The 24466-nt window shown below is 39.2% G+C and overlaps 1 protein-coding gene across 2 annotated transcripts in view; it reads left to right on the top strand.

Moving 5' to 3' along the window:
• The window catches only part of LOC149160973 (uncharacterized), a 342465-nt gene extending 319151 nt beyond the window's left edge, over positions 1–23314 (top strand). The window contains exons 8-9 of one of the 2 annotated variants that reach the window (XM_089436855.1): positions 8830–8980; positions 22605–23314. In XM_089436855.1, coding sequence (XP_089292981.1) covers positions 8830–8980; positions 22605–23092 — 639 coding nt within the window. In that variant the 3' untranslated portion in view covers positions 23093–23314. The remainder of the gene's footprint in view (positions 1–8829; positions 8981–22604) is intronic. The other variant, XM_089436856.1, reaches the window with a different exon arrangement.
• The last annotated feature ends 1152 nt before the right edge of the window (positions 23315–24466 follow it).

The following is a 24466-nucleotide window of genomic DNA, read 5'->3' as shown; positions in this document are numbered from 1 at the left end:
CAATGATTTATAAACACCTTCATCATTGTCTCTCAAGGTACATACCCACCCAGGTGTTCACCAAGTATGACCTTCTAGGACTATTCTTATCTTGGGTTCCCAGCCCTCAAAGAATATTGGTCCTCTTGCCTACTCTTGTCTTGGATGCCCTACACATCCTCAAAGAGTACCGGATGCTAGATGATTACCTAATCCTCCCATTCTTTCTTCCCAAGTGAAGACAAGAATGTTGTGTCTATCTTGTGTCTACATTTCCATTCATGGCCTTCATCTAGACTTACGGCTGTTAGTCCTGGTCTAGTGCATGACCCATGAAATGGAAAACACAATTGTCACTCCTTTGTAATCAGGGGTGATTCAAAAACTCCCTCTTGATCAGGGACTTGTCAGAGCTCCCTCTTAACTGGGGACTCTTTCCTTCATCAAAAACTTCTTCTTAGTGGGTCCTTCAACTGCTTGATCTCCTTCCTTTCTTGATGTCATGAAGTCTTTGTTCGAACTTCTTCTATGTAGGGCACCATCCATCGATCACTTTCCTTCCTGGATTGTAATGTCTTGCTTCCTTTGTGGAAAGTGACTTTCTTGTCATTCATCAAGTTTTCTTGTCATCTTGGCTACGCTTTTGTCATCTTGTCCATGCATCAGAATATTCTTCTCATGGATGCTTCGATGTACTTGCTAGGTTACATGCTTTGACCTAGTAGCCCATCATGATTTCATCCTGATATTGCTTCAACATTGCTTTTTCTTTTGTTGGATGGCTTCTTCATCACGACATCTCTATACAGTAGAATCAATTATCTGCACCTTTTGTATCTCCAAGGCCTTCAAAGGTGTCAAGGGTCCTTTCTTCTTTTATGAGAGTTGTACTGCCTTCTTTCAGGAGATGTCTTATCAAGGCATTTTGTCAGATAGTGATCCTTGGTGATCATGGTGTTCTTCACATGTTTGATCTATTTCTTCATTTGCTTCTCCTCAGATAGATAGGTCAACCATCTAATGCTTCTTGTGAGAGCATTCCTTCATTGCTTGCTTTCTGGACTTGTCAGCATTTCTGCTTGCTTCTTAGTCAACAATCTTATGCTCCTTATGTGAGCATATTCTTTTGTTGACCTTCATCGCATTGTGGTACATGCCTTCGAGCATGTTCTTGGTGAAAGAGATTCTTTCATGCTTGATCATGTTATAGAACTATACTCACGACTTTAATAATATACGAGTGATAACATGACTTTAACCTTTGATGCATACATACCTCATCTTGATTCTCCTTTGATCATCCTTTGGTGTGGCCCTTCTTGCTTCATCTTAGTTTGCCTGCATATCATTCTTTTCTTGAAACCCATGAATGGGATTCTCAATGAGATATTTGCTTTGGTCCATGAACCTTCTTTTGAAGATTCCATCATAGGATTTTAAAGATCCTTGTCAGCATTTCTTGTTGCTTCTTAGTCAACAATCTTATGCTCCTTAGGTGAGCATATTCTTTTGTTGGCCTTCATCGCATTGTGGTACATGCCTTCGAGCATGTTCTTGGTGAAAGAGATTCTTTCATGCTTGATCATGTTATAGAACTATACCCATGACTTTAATAATATACAAGTGATAACATGACTCTAAACATTGATGCATACATACCTCATCTTCATTCTCCTTTTATCATCCTTTGGTGTGGCCCTTCTTGCTTCATCTTCATGATCCTCTCCTTCTATTGTTGGAGTTGTTGTTGTAGCTGTTGTTGTTGGTATTGGGCCTTTGAGCAATTCTTTAAGGACAATCTCGGGATATGTGGCCAGATTTGTCACATCTATAACATTGGACTTTGGACAAGTCCCTTCTATTATTGTTGAATGCTGGAGCTGGCTTCTTTGACTTCCATTTGGAAGGTCTTTATTTCCCTTTTCCTTTCGTAGCATTTGCTGCAAAGGTTGTAGGTTCTCCTTTTTCTTGTCCTTGAATTCTTCCTCTGGAAATGAGCCTGGATTCTTCTCGAGTGCAAGTGCCCAAAAGTTCATCAAATAAAGGAAGATCCTTTCTGCTACTAATGCTTGGTATGAATGTCTCCCAAGACATGGGAAGTCCTCCAAGGGTCATATGTACAAGCTCTTTATTAGGTATGATTTCTCTAATGGAAAGAAGCTGATCTCTTATTTGAGAGATTCTCATGTAGGCTGTTATGGATTTTGTCTTGGACATCTTGATGTCACGAAGTTGACTCTTCAAAGCAATGATGTGGCTGTGATTGCTGTCATCATGCATCCCAATCAATTTGTCATACATCTCCTTTGACTTCTTCAGCGTGGACACATAAGTGATGAGATGATTTCTGAGAGAATCAATGATGATCTTTTTAGCCTTGATCTCACCCTTTTTGTACTTGGATTTGACATTCTCAGGGGGTTCAACTACCTCACCCTCCACATACTCCATCACATCATTTTCTTCAAGGGTGAGATCCAACCTAGCCGTCCATGTTGCAAAGTTGGAGGCATCATTCAACTTCTCTTCAATCTTGAAGTAAGAGGAAGTCATCTTGTCCAAGAGAATTGATAACCAATCAGCAAGAGAAATGTCTCAAAGGGGTGTTCTTTGTTCAACAATGGTTGATCTTCACCTCAGCTTTGATACCATGTTAATTTTTCTCAAGTTCTATGTTGTTATAATTACTTAAACAATGTAGCATTCAATTTCATTCACCCCAAAATAGTTAAGCAATTATAGATAGAACAGTAAATAATAATGCACAAAAGAAGATAGCCAAGCACAATGAGACACAAAGATTTTTGGTCAAAGACCAAGGCAAAACCCCACAAGGGGGAAAACCCAAATCAATTCTTCTTCTTCTTAGATATTCAATCAATGTTCAACTGAGATACATAATCCAATTTGTACATCCATAAACAGTCAAAGTCAACCTTTGACTTTCCCAAGTCAACCAAGTCAAATCTAGTCAAATGAGAGAAATATCAACAATATGTTACCAGTCAACAGTTTGGTCAAGGGGATGAATTTCGACCTGCAACTTCAATGGTCAAACTTGGTCAAATCACAGTCAAAGCTTGTGGTCAATGAGCCAGTCAAACCCTGTAGTCAAACCAAGTCAACGGGCCGAACAGGAGCGAATATCTCAGTCAAAGATGCTCAACGTATCCCTGCAATTTTCGGCCTCTTTCAACAGTCAAGATCTCGGTCAAACAGTCCTTGTAATTCTTGGTCAAAGGAGAGAGAGTTGACCAGCGGTCAACATTCCAGAACAAAGGAGAAATCTCGATCAAGAAAGGTCAACGAACTATCTGCAACTTCGACTTTCAACCACAGTCAACTCTTGGTCAAACAGATCCACAAAAGCCCAAGTCAATGAAAGTCGAACAGAGAAGAAACGCTGGTCAACACAGAAAATATACTCCTTCAGATTCCTTCACACGTGTCAACTCACTCTTGCTATATCAGACCATATGTGATGACATGATGTGTGTCCAAATGAGGCTCAACGAAGTTGTATTTATATGTGTTTGAAAAGGTGGCTTTTCACACGTGGGGCCGACTTGGTCAAAGTAAAAAAATCTGAGTTGTCTCCATGAATTGCTAATGAAAATTTCAACCGAAGCTGCCATCTTCAACAATACTTTTATCAAAAGAAAAATAATGTGGGCCACAGAACAACAGTGTTTGTTTTGTGACTGAAAATGGAGTTGTTTGTTGTAAAATGGCCTGGAAACGATCCCCAAAAAATTTCCTTTTTGATCTAGGGGTAGGGGCTAGAGATGGAATGGAGTTTCTTACTTTGTAGTCATAAATTTTATAGATCCTGAAGTCGGATGTTAAATCATGGGTCAGCAAGAGTAAAAAGGTACTCACATAGGAGTTATCAATTATAGAGAAAGAACTTGCTGGTCTGATGGATTCCACAGTTCCTGGTTTCTTCTCTGAACAAATAAACAAGACACTCTTGAATCTATCGATCTGGAAGAACAAAATTTTGAAATTCCAGGAAGGTGAATGGAGACTAAAAAGAAGGATGGCTTGGGTCCAGGCTGGCGATAGGAACACCTGTTTCTTCCATAAGGTTGCATATAAATGGAAAAGCACTAAAACGATCTGGTACATTTGAGATGCGTAGAACAAACTACTAATGTTTTTAAAAGACATCCAACAGGAGGCTGTTCTTTTCTTCAGTAAGCAATATTTGTCACCAGATGTATCAGACATTGAAGATCAATTGGACTTGGTTAATTTATTCCCCTGTATGGTCAATGATGAAGACATTGAGCGCATGGATAGACCCATCATTTCAGAACTGCAAGGAGTATTGAAAGAACTTGCAAAGGACAAAAGCCCGGGTCTAGACAGATGACCGGTGGAATTATTCTCATTCTTCTTTGATACAATGGGATCATATCTCATTAAGATGGTGGAAGAGTCTGGTCTTCAGGGCCACATATCAGGCGCTATCAATGCTACCTTTCTCACTCTTATTCCAAAAAAGTCTAATACATCATGTTTTTTTTTATTACAGACCAATCTCACTTTGTAATGCGGTATATAAAATGAGCTCTAAACTAATTGCTAACCAAGTTTAGTAGATTATGTCTGATCATATCACTTTGGATCAATTCGGTTTCCTTGTAGACAAAAGGATCTAGGATGCTGTTGGGATCACACAAGAATGTATTCATTCTATAAAGTCCCGCAAATTGAAAGCCTGCTTGTTGAAGATCAACCTTATCAAAGCATATGACAGGGTTGATTGGGACTTTCTCAGGTTAATTCTACATAGAGTCGGATTCCCCCGCAGACACATCAATTGGATTATGGCTTGTGTATCGATGACAACCTTAGCTATGCTGATCAATGGTATGCCTTCAGAATTTTTTCAGATCACCAGAGGACTGCGACAAGGTTGTGCACTTTCACCATTACTTTTTATCTTGGTTATGGATGGACTTAGAGGAGGATTAAGAGACGCCAGGGAGGCTGGAAGGATTACACGCTGCAGGGTAACATCCAATGTACAACTGTGTCATGTAATGTTCGTTGATGATGTGCTATGTCTTGGCGAGACTAAGATCTCAGAATGACAAAATTTTCACCAAATTATTACCAAATTTGGGAATGCATCTGGGTTTATCCTAAATAAAGAAAAATCAGAACTTATCTCAAGCAGAATAGAGGAGGAGGTGACTAAGCCGATAACATAACTATTTGGCATTAGAGTTAGAACTCTTGATGGTGGTTTCAAGTTTTGGGCTTTCATTTGAAGCGTACCAAATATGAGAAGTGGGACTGGCACTGGCTCATTGAGAAATTTTAAAAGAAATTGACTAAGTGGGAAAATAAATGGCTTACATTAGGTGGTAGGATGATTATGGTCAAGGCTGTTTTACAAGGCATCTCAATATATTGGATGCACTTGTTTCATTTACCAATATCAGTCATCCACATAATTAATTCAATTATTGTAGATATTCTTTGGGCTGGTACTGGAAACAGAATGAAGTTTCATCTGTCTAAACTTGATTTTATTTGCAAGCCTATTGAACAAGGGGGCTGGGGCATAAAAGACTAATAAATTCAATCTTGCTCTGCTTACCAAGAACCTGTGGAGGGCTTTTATGTGTCCTGGTATTGGGCATGACATCATAAGTAAAAAATACATTAATCATTATAATTTGGAAGATTGGGTCTCATCTGGGGCGTCGGTAAAGAACAATGCCTCATTCATATGGCACAACTTGATGAAATCAAAGCCTTGGATGTGTGGCAATCTTAGTTGGGTGGTCAGTAGTGGTAACAAAATATTCATTGGTTTAGACGCTATGATTGGACTGGTGGGGGATCATATCCTCTCTCTTCCCATTATTCTACTTCTTAAAGTGTGTGAGCTCTTCACATTAGCAGGCATTGGCTACCCACAGAGCGTAGTCTTTCCCTCTACTAAATCGCTGAATGCAGACAAGTTGGCTCTCCCTCCTATGCATGTTGTCGAATGGGAAAGCTACCGAAATAAAATATGCCACGCTGGGATTGCTTTGTCTAAGAAGGCAGACAGGCTTACATGGGGTGTTCGCTCCCATGGTGGTAACATCACTGCCAAAGAGGTACACACATATATCACCAAACAGTATCGGCTCAATCATAGCACAGATTGGCTGGCCCGTATGTGGAGATGGGAGGTTCCAACGAAATTGAAACGCTTCACCTGGTTAGTGTTACATAATCGAGTCCTCACATGGGAAAATCTTGCCAAGAGTGGATTTCAGGGCTGGAGTTTCTGTCCTATGTGTAGACCAGCATATGAAGAGGTTGTTCACCTTTTCTTGAGATGCCCTTTTGTTATCTCCATTTGGGAGGAGGTCTCCAATTCTCTTAAGTTCTTTTTGCAAGTGGGTAGGTCTTCTATTGCATCTTGCCTCCTCAACTGGTTGAATTGCCACCCAGAATTCAGAACAATACCACTATATATATTTTGGGGCATCTGGTGCTGTAGGAATGACTGCATTTTCGAGAATAAAGCACCAGATTCGAGATCCACCTCCTTGAAAATTGTGGCCTACTTTCTGGAAATAGGTCCATGGAAACCAATTTGTCATAAGTGTTGATGGACTTTCAAGAACCTTGACAATTTTTCCCTTGTTGGTTTTTTTGACGGAGCCTCTGCGAATGGAGAGTGTGGGTGTGGAGCTATTATCATCTTCCATCCATCCCTGGTCTTCCATTTCTTCTGGTCAGGGGGATGTGGCACCAATGTTAGAACAGAGGTGATCGCACTATGGGGGGTGATACGATACGTTTTGCAACTTGGCTTGCTGTTGAGGAGATATTGATTGCTGGGGACTCGAAGATTATTATTGATTGGGCCAAGGGCCAATCCACACGGGATGTGCTATAATTTTTACACTGGTGGGAGAAAATTAAATCCATGATGGTAACTTTCAATTCTATCTCCTTCTGCCACATTTTCCCTGAGCAGAATGCTATGTCAGACTTACTCTCCAAGCAAGGGGCTTCTGCCATTCCTGGGCAGATCCCGTTTGATTTCCTCGTCCATGGATCTATCTCCAGTTTAGGGGCTTTTTTCTTCTAGCGATGGATCTGTTTTGTTTCTTTTTGGCATATGCCCTGTTTGGACCTGCTGTTCATCTTTCTGATCTTTTGTTGTTGCAGGGTGTCATTTTGCTTTTTGTATGGTTTTCTCTCTTTATTGGCCACGTTTTGATCTGGTTCTTGCTTCATTAGAGGAAGGTTTGGCCCTTGACTCAGGTCATTTCCCTTTGCAATTCCATAGACCTTCTCTCTTTCTCAGTCTTTGAAGAAAATTGGGGCTAATATATGTATACAGAAATTGGCATATTGATATTGATCGCTGGGGACTCGAAGACTATTATTGATTGGGCCAAGGGCCAATCGACATTGGATGTGCTATAATTTTTACGCTGGTGGGAGAAAATTAAATCCATGATGGTAACTTTCAATTCTATCTCCTTCTGCCACATTTTCCGTGAGCAGAATGCTGTGTTAGACTTACTCTCCAAGCGAGGAGCTTCTGTCATTCCTGGGCAGATCTGGTTCCATTTCCTTGTCAATGGATCTATCTCCAGTTTGGGGGCTTTTTTCTTCTAGTGATGGATCTGTTTTGTTTCTTTTTGGCATATGCCCTGTTTGGACCTGCTGTTCATCTTTCTGATCTTTTGTTGTTGCAGGGTGTCATTTTTCTTTTTGTATGGTTTTCTCTCTTTATTGGCCACATTTTGATCTGGTTCTTGCTTCATTAGAGGAAGGTTTGGCCCTTGACTCAGGTCATTTCCCTTTGCGATTCCATAGACCTTCTCTCTTTCTCAGTCTTTGAAGAAAATTGGGACTAATATATGTATACAGAAACTGGCATATTGATATTGATCGCTGGGGACTCGAAGACTATTATTGATTGGGCCAAGGGCCAATTGACATTGGATGTGCTATAATTTTTACACTGGTGGGAGAAAATTAAATCCATGATGGTAACTTTCAATTCTATCTCCTTCTGCCACATTTTCTGTGAGCAGAATGCTATGTCAGACTTACTCTCCAAGCGAGGGGCTTCTGTCATTCCTGGGCAGATCTGGTTCGATTTCCTCGTCAATGGATCTATCTCCAGTTTGGGGGCTTTTTTCTTCTAGTGATGGATCTGTTTTATTTCTTTTTGGCATATGCCCTGTTTGGACCTGCTGTTCATCTTTCTGATCTTTTGTTGTTGCAGGGTGTCATTTTGCTTTTTGTATGGTTTTCTCTCTTTATTGGCCACATTTTGATCTGGTTCTTGCTTCATTAGAGGAAGCTTTGGCCCTTGACTCAGGTCATTTCCCTTTGCGATTCCATAGACCTCTCTTTCTCAGTCTTTGAAGAAAATTGGGGCTAATAGATGTATACAGAAACTGGCATATGTAACTTTCTTTTGTTTTAATTAATGGAAGAAGTTTTTCTTTTCGAAAAAAAAAGATCCTACATTATGAAGCCAGGTTTTAAAACATGCTCTATTTTCTATTCTATATGCACAATTCTGCTAATTGTTAATTTGTATCTGTACACATTCTCAAAGCTTTTACCATTAATTACTCGGTTTGAAAAGAAGAGCATAATAATTTGAACTCCTACTGAACTTATAAAATCAGCTATTTTAGTGAAAGTTGTGCTTACTGTGTTGTCAAAATCTGGATGCTGACCTTTCATGGTGAAAAATTTAGCCTAGATGTTTATGACAGTTACAACAGATTTATTGGAAAAATAATTTCAGTATAATGATTTAATCTAGAAGCAATTTGCTGACAATTTATATGCACTCTACTGCTACAGGTTTTCAGAGATCACTATCCATCACACAAGCCGTCACTTTCCTTGGAATGCAATTGGGATGGAGTCAAGTTTTGTCTTCTTGAGAAGCATGTTGAAAGGAAGAGAAGTATTCCAGGTGCAGGCCAAATAACGTTACCAGAGCATTATGAGGGAATTTATATTCAGAATCCTCTCAAATCTTCTACTATATAGCACTGTAGCAAAGTAGGGTGCACACATGTTTACACTAACAGTGGTGGAGAGAAAATAAAAGATATATTTTATTGATAACACTGCAACTATACATCACTCATTCAGAATGAATCACCAGAGGTGACATATTAATAGCACCCCTAGCTGGTTAACCCTAACATTCATCATTACATTGCTAACAAGACAATAACACAGAAATTGATGATCACTATTGGTGATTTATATCATAGATTTTATAGAGTGCTACCACTCTAACAACTCCCTTAACACAAAATAACATATTTTAATTTATGAAGGACCCTTCTTGGGCATGTTATACATTTGTATGAGTCATTAAAAGAATAAAAAGGCCCTCCAAGACCAAGTTAAAGCATCTCCTTCAAGTCGACTTCAAGATGGGGTAATAGATCTACACCAAAAGACATGTCGGCTCACCCACAGTTCAGGTCGGCTTCTTTGATGGGCAAACTACTATAAATAGGGCAGCTCGGCCTCATTTCAGAGACAACATTTCGGTCAAGAATAAGTCTGCAATAAAAGGTGCAAAAAGGAGCCTCATAACCAATGAAGAGGAGGACAGGAAGAGCGAAGTCTTTAGTATTGTTTTTTGGTCTGTTTTGAGCTGAATCACTCCACACGTGCGAAGTATATACGCTGTCTGTTGCAGAAGAAGCTGAAGTGTTGCAGTCCCATTTGTAGGTCAAGTCAAGGAAAAGACTAAGGAGTATCTCAAGCCGATTTGTCAAGGAAGTAGCCTCCACCAAGAGCAAGGATAATCAAGGGTCAAAGTTGGTCAACCTCATGTGCTAAGGGTTTTTGAATTAGGGCCGAAGAGGTTGCAGGTCTGAAGTAGAGAAAAAGGAAGCCGAATTCTGGAGGGTAGCCGAGAAGGAGGAAGAAGCAGAGGTTGGACTATTGTTAACTCGAGCAAGAAGGATCTCATCAAGGAAGCTGTGTCTTGGTATTGGAGTGGAAAATAGGTCAAGGGTCTTGGTCTTGGTATTCGTCAATTGAAGTCTCTATAAGAAGAAGAATTCGTTTGGGTTTTCCTCTCAAGTGGGAGAGGTTTTGGCCCTGGCTGATCGCCTACATTTTGTGTCTCTTGTCTCTTTATTGTTTATGCATTGGTAGTTGTTTGATGAAGAAGAACACAATAATAATCTAAGTAAAGAGAAGATCCTAATCTAAAGAAGTAAAAAGCATTCACAAGCAGTTATCATTAATAGAGAAATCACCTAATCTTGATGCCCTAGATTTCTCAACATGGTATCAGAGCTAAGGTAACAAAGTCAAGGAAGGGCATCTTATCAAGGGACACTCAAGAATCAAATCTCGAGAAAGACATCGAAGCAAATTGAAGGATATCAAAGTGAAGTCAAGGTCTACAAAGGTATCAAAACCCTAGATCTAAGAAGAAGTCTACACCAAGAAGTCTTGAGATCCTCGAAAGACCACAAAAACCCTACTCAAGTTGAAGGGACTTATAAATCAAATTTCTTGAAGACTATTCATCCTAGAGAAGCAAGATCAAGGACGTTGTCATCATCTTCAAAAGTTCTAAGGCAATTTCCTCTCGTTGAAGCAAGGACCTTACCATTGAAGAAGATCATCCAAGAAGCATCAAGACATCATCAAGAAGTCATCATTATCAACAAGGACATCACTATCAAAGGATCTAAAGTGATCTCCTTCTTTTTGGAGTCAAGGATCACTCTTGAAGAGATCTATCTTCATCAAGGAGAAGTTCTCTATCATCTATATTATCATCAAATTCAAGGAGGTAGCAAGTGGAAGAAGCATCTTCACAAGTAAGTCTGAATCTGTCAAAATGTCTTTTTGCAAGGAAAGAAACAAATTGGTTGGGGCTTCAAACTATCTTGCATGGAAGAAGAGGACAGATTTGAATCTCAATGAAAATGAGGTTATGGATCATGTCAAAGGATCTATCACCAAACCAGTGAAAGAAGATGTTCAAGCACTTGCAAAGTTTATGAAAGGGGAAGTGAGGGCTCAAAGGATTTTCATAGAATCCATCAAGGATCCCCTCATTCCATATGTATCTAAACTCAACACCTCTAAAGAAATATATGACAAATTGGTAGAGTTGTTTTATGTAAACACTGCAGGCGAAGTTATCTATCTAAAACAAGAACTCTACAAGCTAAGGATATCAAAAGAAGGAATAGCCTCATACTTTATGAGGATATCTGAAATAAGAGATCAACTTCAAGATCTGGGAGAAGTAATGTCTGACAAGGAGATGACCACTATAGTACTAAATGCACTACCAGAGGAGTGGGGCAACTTTAGTTCAAGTATTTATGGGAAGAAAGAAACTACTCCATTCCAAGATCTATGGTGACTATGCAGGATTGAAGAAGCCACGCTGAAGGCTAAAACTGATGTGGGATAAAGTAAGCAAAATCAAGCATATGCTGCTATGACAAAGAGGAGGAAAGTCTTGGAAATTTGGTCCTCAGAAAAAGAAGAAGAACCTGCCTAAGGTTCAATGCTATGGATGTCAAGAATATGGGCATTACAAAAGAGATTGTCCTAATCTCAAGAAGGACAATGACAAAAGAGGTAGAGAAGAAGCCCATATCACCGAAGAAGTGGAGGGAGCTGAAAAGAAGAAGTCCAAGAAAGAGGAAGTAAGAGATCTCTACTATGATTGAGATAGTCTTCCTCACTTAGTTATTTTCAAGTTCTCTATTGTAAGATATGGCTATCATGAATCACTAAGGAAAATGATAGGATGCATCATGGCATCATTGAAGCATTAAAAGAAAGAGCTCCTGATCATAAGAGAAAAATAGCTGAAATAGAAGTCTATGGAAGTCAACTATGGAAAGATATAGCTCTTGGTAACCTCATTAGAAGCATAAGTGACACTTATGGGAAAAAGAAGAAAAGGTCATTTAACACAAGGCTCATCATGCATCAGTCAAAGGGGAACATTTGCTGGATGAGGATGCTCAAGATCCTCTATTGGAAACTTCATCGGAAGGTTCACCAATAAAAAAGAAGCAAGGGTTTCATCAATAATTCCATCTTGTGGGAATTTATGGGATGAGGGTATGATGATAAAAGAGGTAAAGTAGATCAAGGGATTGAAGTTCTTTCAATCAAGGAAGCTGTTGATGGAAGTCTGGATGAAAAATGTGGTATGTATGCTTGTATTCAATATTGTAGAGTCATGTCATATGGTTGCAGGTATCATGGATAAATGTTCTATCTCGAGAGCATGATCAAAAGAAAGGATCTCCTTCTTTGAAAAGATGCAACAAGGCATGGGTCACACATTGTCTAGATGAAATCAACATAATATGTCCTCATATGATACATGAGGTGGTTGACAAAATTGGAGGAACTATGATTGGAAGTTCCTAGAAGGAAATGTGTGAAGAAAGAAAGGAAGAGATCATGAAATACACAACCATGGAAAAGGCAATCAACATCCGAGGACTGAGAAATTTGACTAGGATATCTCCATGAAAGATATGAAAGATTTTGATGTACTCCGGAAAAGAAAGAGACCCTTGACAGTATATATCTTTTGGAGATGTGTCAATGTGTATGCATGATGCTGATGCGAACTAAAAGATGTCATGATGAAGGACCATCACAAAGGTAATTTTGATTTAATGTTCATTCCTTTATTTTTGAATGATATCTAGATGGGCTTATGCGGGGCTGCCAAGGGAAGATCTTTGGATATCTTCCACCACCGATGTCCATGTAGTAGGATGAAAGATCCTTAAGGAAACATGGCATGAAGAAGGCAACATGGCATGGAAGGCCAGATATGAACAGATGGATCACTTTCCGATGAAAGGAATAAAGACATGACTAACTCATGATGAAAGTGATGGACGGTCTATGCCCTACGAAGAAGTCCCGTAAAATGTCGACTCCTTGACAAAGAAGAAAAATTCATGACATCAAAGGAAGGAGTTCTACAAGCAACTGGTTGTTCCATGATCTCCGCCTAGAGAGCTGCTGGAATCATGTCCCTATTTAAGAGGGAGCTTGGGTACATTCCTTTATGGAATGGGTTGGTTGTCCCCGATTAAGAGGGAGTGACAGTTGTGTTTTTCTATCTCATGTGTTATGCACTAGACCAGGACTAACAGTCGTAAGTCTTAGTGAATGCCATGAGGAGAGAGATAAACACATCATTCTTGTCTTCACTTGGGAAGACAGAGTGGAGGATTGGGTAAACATTTGGCATCCGATACTCTTTGAGGATGAGTTAGGGCATCCAAGATAAGAGTAGTCGTAGAGGATTGATATTCTTTAAGGATTGGGAATTCTAGACAAGAATAGTCCTGGTGAAACATACTCTGAGAGAACCCGGGTGGAGTATGTTCTGAGAGAGACAATGATGAGGGTGTCTATACATCATTGGTCTTGCCAGCATTGTGCTATGATCTTGTGGAAAGATAGAGCAGTTAGTCAAGGCCTTGCTATGTGACAATGTTGGTTGATATGATGCTAAATAGATGGGTTACCATTCCGACTCTTCTTATGAGAATTCTTCACATTGAGAATGTCCAAGTACCTTGTATGGAGAATGAATACCTACCTAGTTAAGAGCACTGTTTTAAAAACCGTTTTCAAAAACCGGTTACCGGTCAAACCGACCGGTTAGCAAGCTGGCCGGTCCGAACCGGCCAAAAAACCCGGTTTGGAAGGCCGTTTCTCCAATTTTTGGCCCTAACCGGTGAAAACCGGCCGGTTTAGGACGGAACCGGCCGGTTTGTATCAAACCGGCCGGTTCCGTCCTAAACCGGCCGGTTTTAGGCATGCCCACCATAACTTGAAAAAAGCGGATTTCTAACTGTGGTTTTTGGGTTTTGGGGGGGAACTAAGGGTGTTTTCCCTCCAAAAACACCCTCTCCAAGCTATAAGAGGCCCCTCTCACTCTCATTTGTCTCACACAACTGATTTGGAGTGTTTGTGAGTTTGTTTGTGAGCTTGGAGAGTGTTGAGTTTTTGCTGAAGTAGTCATCTTGGAGTTGGAGTTGGAGCTATTTTGGAGATAGTGTGTAGCTGTCAGTGGAGTTGCCATCTTCAAGAGGAGGCTAAGGAAGCTAGTTTGCATTTCCAGGTAAGGATTTGCACTTGAAAATTCCTTATTTGACTGTTGTCCATGAATTAATTTTTTTTATGTGTTATAAACTTCTCACTTCTATGATCTACCATCCAGGGAGTCATCATGCCTCCAAAAGCCAGAGATACTGCATGGGCTCATTGTGATATGATTGATGGCAAAATGATCTGCAAATATTGCCAAAAATCCATTCAAGGAGGGGGTATTAACAGGTTCAAGCAACACTTGGCTGGGATAGGAGGCCATGTAAAGCCATGTGGAGCACCAAATGAAATAATAGGGCATATTAGGGCATAATACCTTCAGAAGTTTGAGACTAGGGCATATTAGGGCATAATACCTTCAGAAGTTTGAGACTCAAGTCACTGAACCAATAGAGAAGTTTGTGACTGCAAAGTTTGGGAGTCGAGACTCAACCAACTGAGTTTGATCATGATGACTGAGACTCATGAGAAGTTTCAACTTCAAGTGATAATGTTGATCACTATTATAGTATTTACTATTATCATATATGTAGATACTAGACTGAAGTCTTGTAGTAGGCCACTGGCCCCATAGTTTGTAGGCTTTGTTTTTGCACTCTAGAGGCCATTTAGAGCCTTATTGCTTATGTATTTTGTCGATGATATGTATTGCACTCGGTGCCATTTTGATATATTCACCTTTACATGGTATATAAATGAGCAATCTTTGCATATTTTGTCTCTATTGGCTTGGAATCATGGTTTTAAATCTTAAAAATAGTTTTTTTCATTAAAAAATAATTATTTAATGTATTTTTATAAAACCGGTTCGTTTAGACCAAACCAGTCCCGGTTAGACCGGTTCCGGTCGGTAAACCGGTTCATTAGGTGGACCGGTCCGGTCACCGGTTCCGATTTTAAAAACACTGGTTAAGAGGGAGTGTTGAAAAGTGTAACTAGGTTTGGTCTTCATAATGACATGTGTAATTATATTTCATGTAATTGATGTAAAGAAGAAAATATAATTATTTTTGTAATGTTTGTCTCATGGGTTTCATGAGCAAGGAATTTTATTTTTAGTTAAGGCTCCCATTGTGAGCCTTTAGGGTTAGTCATCAAGTCATAAAGTTCATTAAGTCAATGTCAAAGTTTGAAGACCCTTCTTAGGCATGTTACATATGTATGTGAGCCATTGAAAGAGTCAAAAAGACCCTCCAAGACCAAGCTCAAGCTCCTCCTTCAAGTCGGGCTAAAGATGTTTCTAGTAGGACATGTCAACCTAGGCACCTATTCAAGTCAGCTTATTTTGGATGGGCAGACCACTATAAGTAGGGAAACTCGGCCTCATTTGAGGTGCAAAATTTCTGTCAAGGTTTGAAGTAAGAAAGAAGTGTGAAAAGCTCAAGAAGGAAGTCTCATCTCCAAGCGAAGAAGAAATAAAGATATACAAACTATTTCGGATATGTTTTAGGGCTGATATCCATCACATGTGCAAGGAGAAGTATCATCTGCTGCAGGGAAAGCCGAAGTTATCTCAGTCATCAAAGGAGGTCGAATTAAGGAAGAAGTCTAGTCAAGAATGCAAGCCGAGTTGAAGGAGAAGAAGTCTCCATCCTAAACAAAGGGATCAAGGGTTCAATCTTGGTGGTGACACTTCCCATGTGCTGCAACTAGGGCTTCTGAAATAGGTCAAGAATTGAAGGAGGCCGAAATTTGAAGGGTAGCCGAGAAGGAGAGAGAATTCAAGAAGTTTGACCAAGTGTTGACTTGGGCTAGAAGAAGAAGCAGTGAAGAAGGGTTTTGTGACTTAGTCTTCGAGAGGTTATTGTGTCAAGGGTCTTGGTATGCGTTAATTGAAGTCTCTATAAGAAGAAGAATTCGTTTGGGTTTTCCTCTCAAGTGGGAGAGGCTTTGGCCCTAGCTGATCTCCTACATTTTGTGTCTTTTGTTGCTTTATTGTTTATGCATTGGTAGTTGTTTGACAAAGAAGAACACAACAATAATCTAAGTAAAGAGAAGATTCTAATCTAGAGAAGTAAACAACATTCACAAGCAATTATCATTAATAAAGAAATCACCTAATCTCGATGCCCTAGGTTTCTCAACACTCACTGCTTGAGTCATGACTCCCTCTGTTGGTCAATGTTGGGATTGTCTCAAACTACAATTTGTACAAGCTCTTAGGTTGATCTCAATCTACTTGGCCACTTTGGTGTCTGAGGGTTTTATGAAAGCCCTCCGCTGTCTGAAGGTCACCTCGTACCCCTTATTCTCCAATGTTGAAACCAAAATGAGATTCTTCTTGAGCCCTGGAACATAAAGGACATCTCTAAGAAACAAAGGGTTTCCCTATTCCCTCTCAATTTGGCTATACTAGTGCCCTTGGCTCGGTAATTTCCCGTCATCTCCCATCTCAATATGGAATTACATGCCCTTCTTTGTCAGTTTCTAAAGTAGTTCTTGTTCCCTGTCATATGACAAAAGACACCACTATTTATATACCATAAATTGGTATCCACGAGCTTGCCATGCAAGCAATAAGTGAACTCATTCTCAAAATGAGAAGAGAACTCGTCTATCTCTATAGAGGTTGCTACTTGGTCCTTCTTGGATCCTTTTTTCTGGTTAGGGCACTTAGTGTTGATTTTTTGGGTAGCATTGGATGTGATCTAGCTCCGAAATTTTGTGGAGGGGCTCGTATACATGAGATCACCAAGACCCAGAAATCGTTTGGTGAAATTCCACCCGGATTGTATTCTATTAAAATAATTAATATTTTTAATGTGATTCCTAAGTCTAAACTTAAGAAAATTAAAATATTAATGGGTATTAATGAAAATATGGGTGAGAAGCTTCTAAGAGATGAGGATCAAGTCTAATTTAATCTTAGCCGTTGATTAGAGATTAGATCACGACTGTTTATTTCTCAACAGGAAAAGTATAAATGGAGGCTTGGGGTCAATTGGAGAAGACACATAGAGAGATTGAGGAAATCGATTTTCCGAGGTGAAGTTCTCAAGAGGGAAATCGATTGGGGAGATCTTGCAGCTGAGGGGCAATGATAGTTCGGGAATACAGACAGAGAGGCGGAGAGAAACTTGTGGAGGTAGCGCAGTAGCCAGGAGAGCTGACACTGGGCCAGTCTGGGCCCACGCAGCCTTGACGCAGAGCCAGGAGGGCCAGCGCAGAGGAAGAACTGCCTTCCACGCAGAAAGTCGAGGAGCTACCTGAACAGTTGGGAAAGTTGACACAGTGGGCATAAGTGCTGATGCAGAGCTGACGCAGAGCCTCATAGAGCTCCACACAGGCCCACGCAGTTACTGTGAAGGGGCAACGAAGTTGTAGTCGGGGCCAACTAGTTCTGCTATCGGATTAGCCGGATTCTGTCGGGTGAAGTGGGGTAAAACTCACTCAGGTTCTTTGCCATTGTATTTCTCTGTCACTGGTTTGCCAGGAGGGCAACCATCATTTGTATTCAAAACTTCTGCTTAATAATAGAAAACCCTCAGAGCTGCTGCACCGGTTTTCCCGCATTGGGTTTTTCCCGAGGACGTTTAGTCCAAAAATAAGTGTGTCCTTTGCATGGATTTTTTTAGTACTTGATTTGTGTAGTGGTGTAGGCTGCAGTGTATTTACATTGATATTTTCTGAATATTTATGAAAATAACTTGTTAAATGAAGAATACAAGTAGGTAATGTAAATCAGTTTACTGCATTAGGATTTTTGGTTTATTAGATTCAGAAATTTTCACACTTAGTAGCATTGTTCCCAAATTGGTGGCGCAAAAAATACTGGATCTTGCTGAGATCTTTCTTCTTCTTTTTTCTCTTGGAGTTGTTCTTTTTGCCCTTCAACTTGCCCCCTTTGCTTGCTAGGGAAAAATTTTCTTCCTCTTCGGTCTTGGTGTGAGACCCTGACTGAGTATGTCTGCGAAGTTCTTCTTAGACACAATCACTCCATAGTCCCTCCCAGTTTGGAAGCTTCTCCTTGGCACATATTCCATCCAGAAAATTTTCCTAAGCCTTGGTGAAACCCATTAGGGAAAAACTCACCAAGCCTCTATCTGGAATTTTCTCACCCACACCAACCAACTCATCTCTCACTTGTGTAAACTTGGTGAGGCAAGACACAACAGAATCTGACTTTGTCATTGTGATGGTCCTCAGTTTATCCTTCAATACCAACTTTTTGGCCTTGCTCGAGCCTTGATAGAGGCCAATAATGGTTGTCCACATAGATTTGGTTAACTGCTTCCTGATCAAGTGAGGGATGATGTGGTCTGTGAATCCTTCCAAGATGATTCTCCTTGTCTATCATCTCTTTTGTTATGCTAAGCCAATTGTTGAGGGTCATTGGGGGTGGCTAGAACATTATCCACAAAGTCCCGCACCCCTTGTTCCTCTAGAACCACACCAATTCTCTCACACCATGAGCAGAAGTTGGACACATCATCCAACCTATCCTCAAATCTGAGACCCTGAAATGCCATATTGCCAATTCGCACTGCCCAGAAACCCTGGCGGCCAAGTCGAATTGGTGAACTCGCTTCCTTTGAACATAGAACTTGCTCTTGAAGATAAAACATGTGCTTGGTCTTCAATCAGAGGCTATGCTCTAATACCATGTCAGTTTAACTTAAAACAAAACAATTGATTTATGATTTTCTAAGTATGCAACCAAAAATACAAATAACTGTTGTTTTGAAACTTAAATCACAAATACGATGATTTTTTTGAACTATAACATGCACAACATAAATAAATAAAACTGAAGAAAAAAACACATTCAACACATAAGATACCAGATATACCTAGGAAACCCCAACTTCGGGGATATCCTGCAAACTGTTTGTGTTTTCTATTAGCTTCAACAAAATAATAATCTTCAAAATTTTCACAGCAAGGGAACACTTCCCCTTTTTACAACAAAATCCTCTTGGTAGTTGAAGCACGCAAAACTAAATCAACCCCTACGCACTTGTGTCGTTGTACGACCGTGCAATATGGCCTCTCTGTGCACTATACAAACTAGGTAGGTTGTTAGGGATGGTCTTTGCCAGAAGATTAGGCAACATTATATAGCCTCGAATTAGTTATAGGAGGGTGAAAATTTCGGGTGCAACAAAATTTTCCAAAGTCAAAAGCTATTTGACCATATGAAACCAAATGAACAAGTAAATGAAAGACTGCATGAGTAGAATATGTCGTCGAAAGGCAGGGTCAAATAATGGCCATTGGATGTGGATCAATAGTGAGAAACAAAAAAGGTCGTAAAGCCTTCATCATCTTGTTGAATGAAAAATGGATGAGTACTAAGTGGCCAAAAGTCAGATAGGTGAATTGCTGTCATGGTCTACAAATCCCCAAATCTGGAATGCACTCATCATTACAAATCTTCATGTTAAATGATATGTGGCACAAATTTCAATGTGTAGGTAGTGAACTATATGCAATGTGCAAACCATGTAAAACAAACAAACTATATAATATATGCTACCCAAATATCCAATGCTAGGGCACATCAACGACAAAGTTGCTTTGTTTTAATACCATGTGCATTGTGGACTATACATTGTTATCATATCATGGGTACATGCTATGTTGGGTATTTTCCATTATTAAACCATAATTGGTGGGGGTGATTACTGTGCATTATGTTCATCATAACATTACACAACTAGGCCCTCAAGGCGAATTTTCAATTTTGCTTAGAAACGAATGATTTCCAAGTATGCCCATGAAGCTCCAAAAATGTGTTCAAATGACAACCAAAAGCATAAATCACTACAACGAGGCTTGTGTCACACGTTACTCAGCATAGCTAGCAGAACAAAACCATGGGCCTAATAAAGTAAATAATGCAAATGGAGGAATGCTCATATGATACCACTGTAAAATCATCAATTGAATAAAAGCCAATTGAGCCTCTTATGAACCATCCACCAATCAATCATCCACCACTAAAGCCTCTCCTGTTGAGAAATCTATATGGCAATTATTATAGTGATTTGTCTTTTCTTGATAACTGCTTGTGATCTCTTTTTACTTTTTCTTACTTATTAGCTTCTTTACTTATTATTATGTTTGTATATCATCAAACAACTATCAAAACAAGAAGAACAAGAACAAGAACACAAAATGTAGGCTACAAGCCAGGGCCAAAACCTCTCCACTTGAGAGGAAAACCCGCAAATCTCTTTTCTTCTTTTATAGATTCCTCAAATGACGAATTCCAAGACCTCTAGATCAAGACCAAGTCCAACCCTTCCGGACGATGTGCATTCTTTGTTCAAGTCAAACCCAATCAAATCTCTTCCAGCAGCACAGCTTCGACCCCCAGCTTCAGAATTTCGGACTCTATTGAAGATCCGAAATTTTTGGCCCTCCCAGCAGCAACTCCTGCCACGTGTGAGCTTATTTTGGCCTCCCAAGACTTCTTCAGACCTTCGCTTGGATTTCTCCTTCCTATGGTGCTTGAGGATGGCCTAATGTGAACTTTACTAACCTTCTTTCTCTTCCATCTTCAAGATCGAACCTGTATAAAAAAAAACCCTAGTCTAGCAACAAAAACCCTAGCCTTCCATTTCATGTGTGAGAGAGAAACAGCCCAAAACAAGTCTTCTTCGTCCTCTTCCTTCTTCGTTGCCTTTCTTACTCTTCTTCTTCACTTGGATGAGTGAGTGAATGAATGTCTTCCAAGGAGGTCGAGTTCCCTCCTTTATATAGGCTTCTACAGGTGGATGTGGCTCCTCAAAATAAACTGACTTCCCAGCGGCCAAGCCGACTTGGTCTTGAAGGGTATTTTGAAACTTTTAATGATAAAAATATTTTTTCTTTACAAGTTACAATGTGCCCGATGGGGTCTTCAATTTATGACAATGATTCTTTTGACTTCTTGACCTACGACAAACCCCAGAAGCACTCAATGGCTGCTTGACCTCTAAAACAAAAGTCCTTAAGCATGAAACCCATTCTCCAAAAATAATAATAATAATATTTTTCTTTAATTTTACAATATACAAGAATCAAAAGTACATTTCATATTTATGAAGACCGAACCTAGTTACACATTTTTCAACACCTCCATGCCCAATATTTTTGTTAGAATATCCTTATGACTCACGAGTTCAAGTCTTAGGGATGGGATCCCCTTGTTTTATCAAAACACTAGAATTCTGAATGTGAGCTTGTGAAACACAATTAGGTAAAAATGGATGATAAATCATTTTAAAACATATTGAACAAAGAAAAGTTACAAGACTTTGTGGTTCTGATCCTGTTGGCCAGAAATGAAGTTAACAAATTACACATTATATGTGGCTGTGTTGTAATTGTTATGACCTGTGTGGTTGGGTAAAGCATATTGTTAATAGCCTAACTATGGCTCTTCATCACATTCAAGCCCTCTTATTCATTGATCTTAACTCCATAACTCAATTGAATAGGCACTGGTCTTGGTAAATTCCAGCACCCATCTTATTCTAAAGAAAACAGTAAAAACAATCTTTTTGAGGGTTTCTCCCCTTGTGCTGGAAAAGAACTAGTTTAACATGTGTGGAAGAGTTGCAAGGTGTCAGTGGGAAACCTTCTTAAGTGCCCCTAGGGTTACACTTTGTAACATTTGAAATTCAGGTTTGGGAGGTAACACATTCATTGGGTGGTATACATAAATTTCAAGGTTTCTGCATAATATATCACTATTAATTAGTTGCTTTGTTTTGGAGGCTTTTTCAATTGAGCATTAATGCATAATTGGCATTATTCATGCCTGATTGATACGTATTGTTCTATTACCTCCACTACAAACAATGCTTTTCACTGGACTGATCACCCTCTTTTTCTTCATGACAAAGTCAAGCTTCAGTGCTGAAAAGTCAGAATCTATGTGCAGATTGGAGTTTGATGACCAACTGCGTAGCAGTATATAACAGTGCATTTGACATGCCATTGTTTGTTTTCTGCTACATCACTTGCTTTCCATGATGTGTTCTTCTGGTGGGATGTTTTACCTTTCACTAGTATTTATTATCTCAATCTTTGCTACACAATTATATTTCTTCTGTGAATATATAATGTTTCATGTACAAGGTATATAACTAGAAAAGATGCATTGTCAAATGATTAATTGAAGAAGGATACTCTCAAATGATATGACATCATATACCGAATGCCTTTATCTACCCCTCCAGGCTCCAGGGCATTTGGACCCCTAGAGATTTAGAATTTTAGACCATGGACTAAATGTGAAAATATGTTGTTTCCTGGTATCAGTTTCAGATGATTCATGGACTGCAGCTTCAAGCGATTGAATTTTCTAGTGCTGTTCTTATGCTGTATGCTGCAAGTTGTGTTTCTATAATTCCTGTTTTCTTGTGACCATTTTGTATGACTTTATTTGTCATTCAATAATTAGAAGGAACGAAGGAGAGTATTTGGTAAATTGGGAAAAGCCAGTTGAGCTCTTCTCAAATTTCAGAGGATCTCATAATTTTTATGTCTTCTTTCAGAAATGGCAATGGATGCTGCTGAGCTGGAGCGGGACAGCTATTCTATTGGCAAGGAAAGGAGAGGGCCCTCAACTAGTGCAGCCGCAAAGAACAAAAGGGATGCAACTGATCATATAGCTACTCATATTAGAAAACAAGATACTAATGTAAATAAGAATACTGGCCGTAGTGGACATATTTCGTTAAAGGGAGATTCTTCAAAGGATGGGTTTGATGGAAATGATAGTTTGCATGGTACCAAACTTTCAAATCCTACCTTATTAAACAGTTCTCGGCCTTTAGAGTTAAACATGGCAAGAAAGAGGAAAGTGGATTTCGTTTCAGTTAATTCACCGTACAAGACAAATGCAAAGTCAAAAAAGGCACATATTAAGTTAGATGTAGATGAGGATGATCATTCGGCAACATCTCCAAGTGGTGCAAAAAAAGCCTCAGATCCCTTTTTCAATCTACTTTTTGTTGAAAACAGAAATGGTTCTGTTTTTTGATTTCATTCTTACTAATCATGATGTAGTAAAGAACGAGTTATTCTGGTCTGTCAACTTTTGTAAAGTCCTGGTCTCAAAACTTTTTCGTCAATAAATTTCCTGAAGTTTTGAGGCTAGAAGCTCCATTTAGATTTCAAGATTCTCTCCATGTTCGGTTTTAGGCATCATTCAATACACTTTGTTTACGTCATCTCTATAATAAAAGGATGCTTTCAGTAGTTATATCAATTACAAAGCTCAACGCTTTGATCACTTTCATTCCATACCATTTAAGTTTCCTAGTTTCTTGGTAACTTTTGGAATATTTTCTTTCAAGTTATTTTCAATCGTTATCAGGGAAATTAATTATCGCATGATGGCGAAATGTAAATTTCCAATGCAGCAATGACTGATAAATATTTACAGAATGTGTTAATCAGGGTGTTGTACCTGGACATTTTGGTATCTTTACTGGTTTATCAATTTTTTAGCAGACTTGATATACCTCTATTGGTGAAATAATAATTATATCATAAATTAACACATGAGAATATTTAAAACCCTATTCTAAATAGATATTTTTCTGATTTCTCTTGGTAGAATTCCAAGAAAGTAGTTTTTTGGATTCCTGGAGTAAAACTTCTATAATTGATTGTTTTCATTTGGAATAAAAATAAATACGTATATAAAATTGAATGATATTTCACATCAATGAAGGTGTTGGCTTTTCTATACCTATGGTGACTCTTCATGTGCAATATTGCCTTTACAACTATACCTTTTAATAATTATGTCTCATCCCATTTAGACCCCATGATTAATTGTAATTATTGTGTAACATTACTATGTTCCAGCATGAATATTTCATTAACATGCTAAGTTGAATTATATAAAAAGCAATGTATATGTATCTTATTTTAATTAATGAAAAATATCAAGCAGCTGACTAAGCCACTAACACCTACAGGACCATGATGCCGTGTGTGGGGACTAGTAAGGGGACTTTGGACTTCACCTTGTAAATAATTCCAAGCCACCCTCTCCAAAAACAATTCTACTAATATTTGAATTGAAAATATCTCACTCGTTTTTCCCTCGTGCCCAAATCATTAAATGAGAAAACTTGGTTGGTTGAAGTGTCTCCTCCCAACAATTATCTTGTATGGCATGGTAGTTGAAAGCCCTGTCAGCAGCAAAAGCGAGGCATGGGCTGAGTACAACCAGCTCAGGAGATTGTGAATGACTTGGGATAGCATTGGGAAGAGAGCAAATCACAATTTTGGTGTATGAAAATAAATGGATAAGGGACAGACTTTCGCATGCAGAGGGGGAGAGAATAGAGGAAGGAGAGGTAAGATAAGCCATTGCTTAGTAGAAACAATGAGGAAATCTAGT

This window comes from Pinus tabuliformis, chromosome 5_2 (assembly GCF_031772625.1).
Source record: "Pinus tabuliformis cultivar Carrire ecotype Pingquan chromosome 5_2, CPIR1, whole genome shotgun sequence".
NCBI classification, from domain to species: Eukaryota; Viridiplantae; Streptophyta; class Pinopsida; order Pinales; family Pinaceae; genus Pinus; species Pinus tabuliformis.
This window is presented reverse-complemented; position numbering and strand designations above follow the sequence as displayed.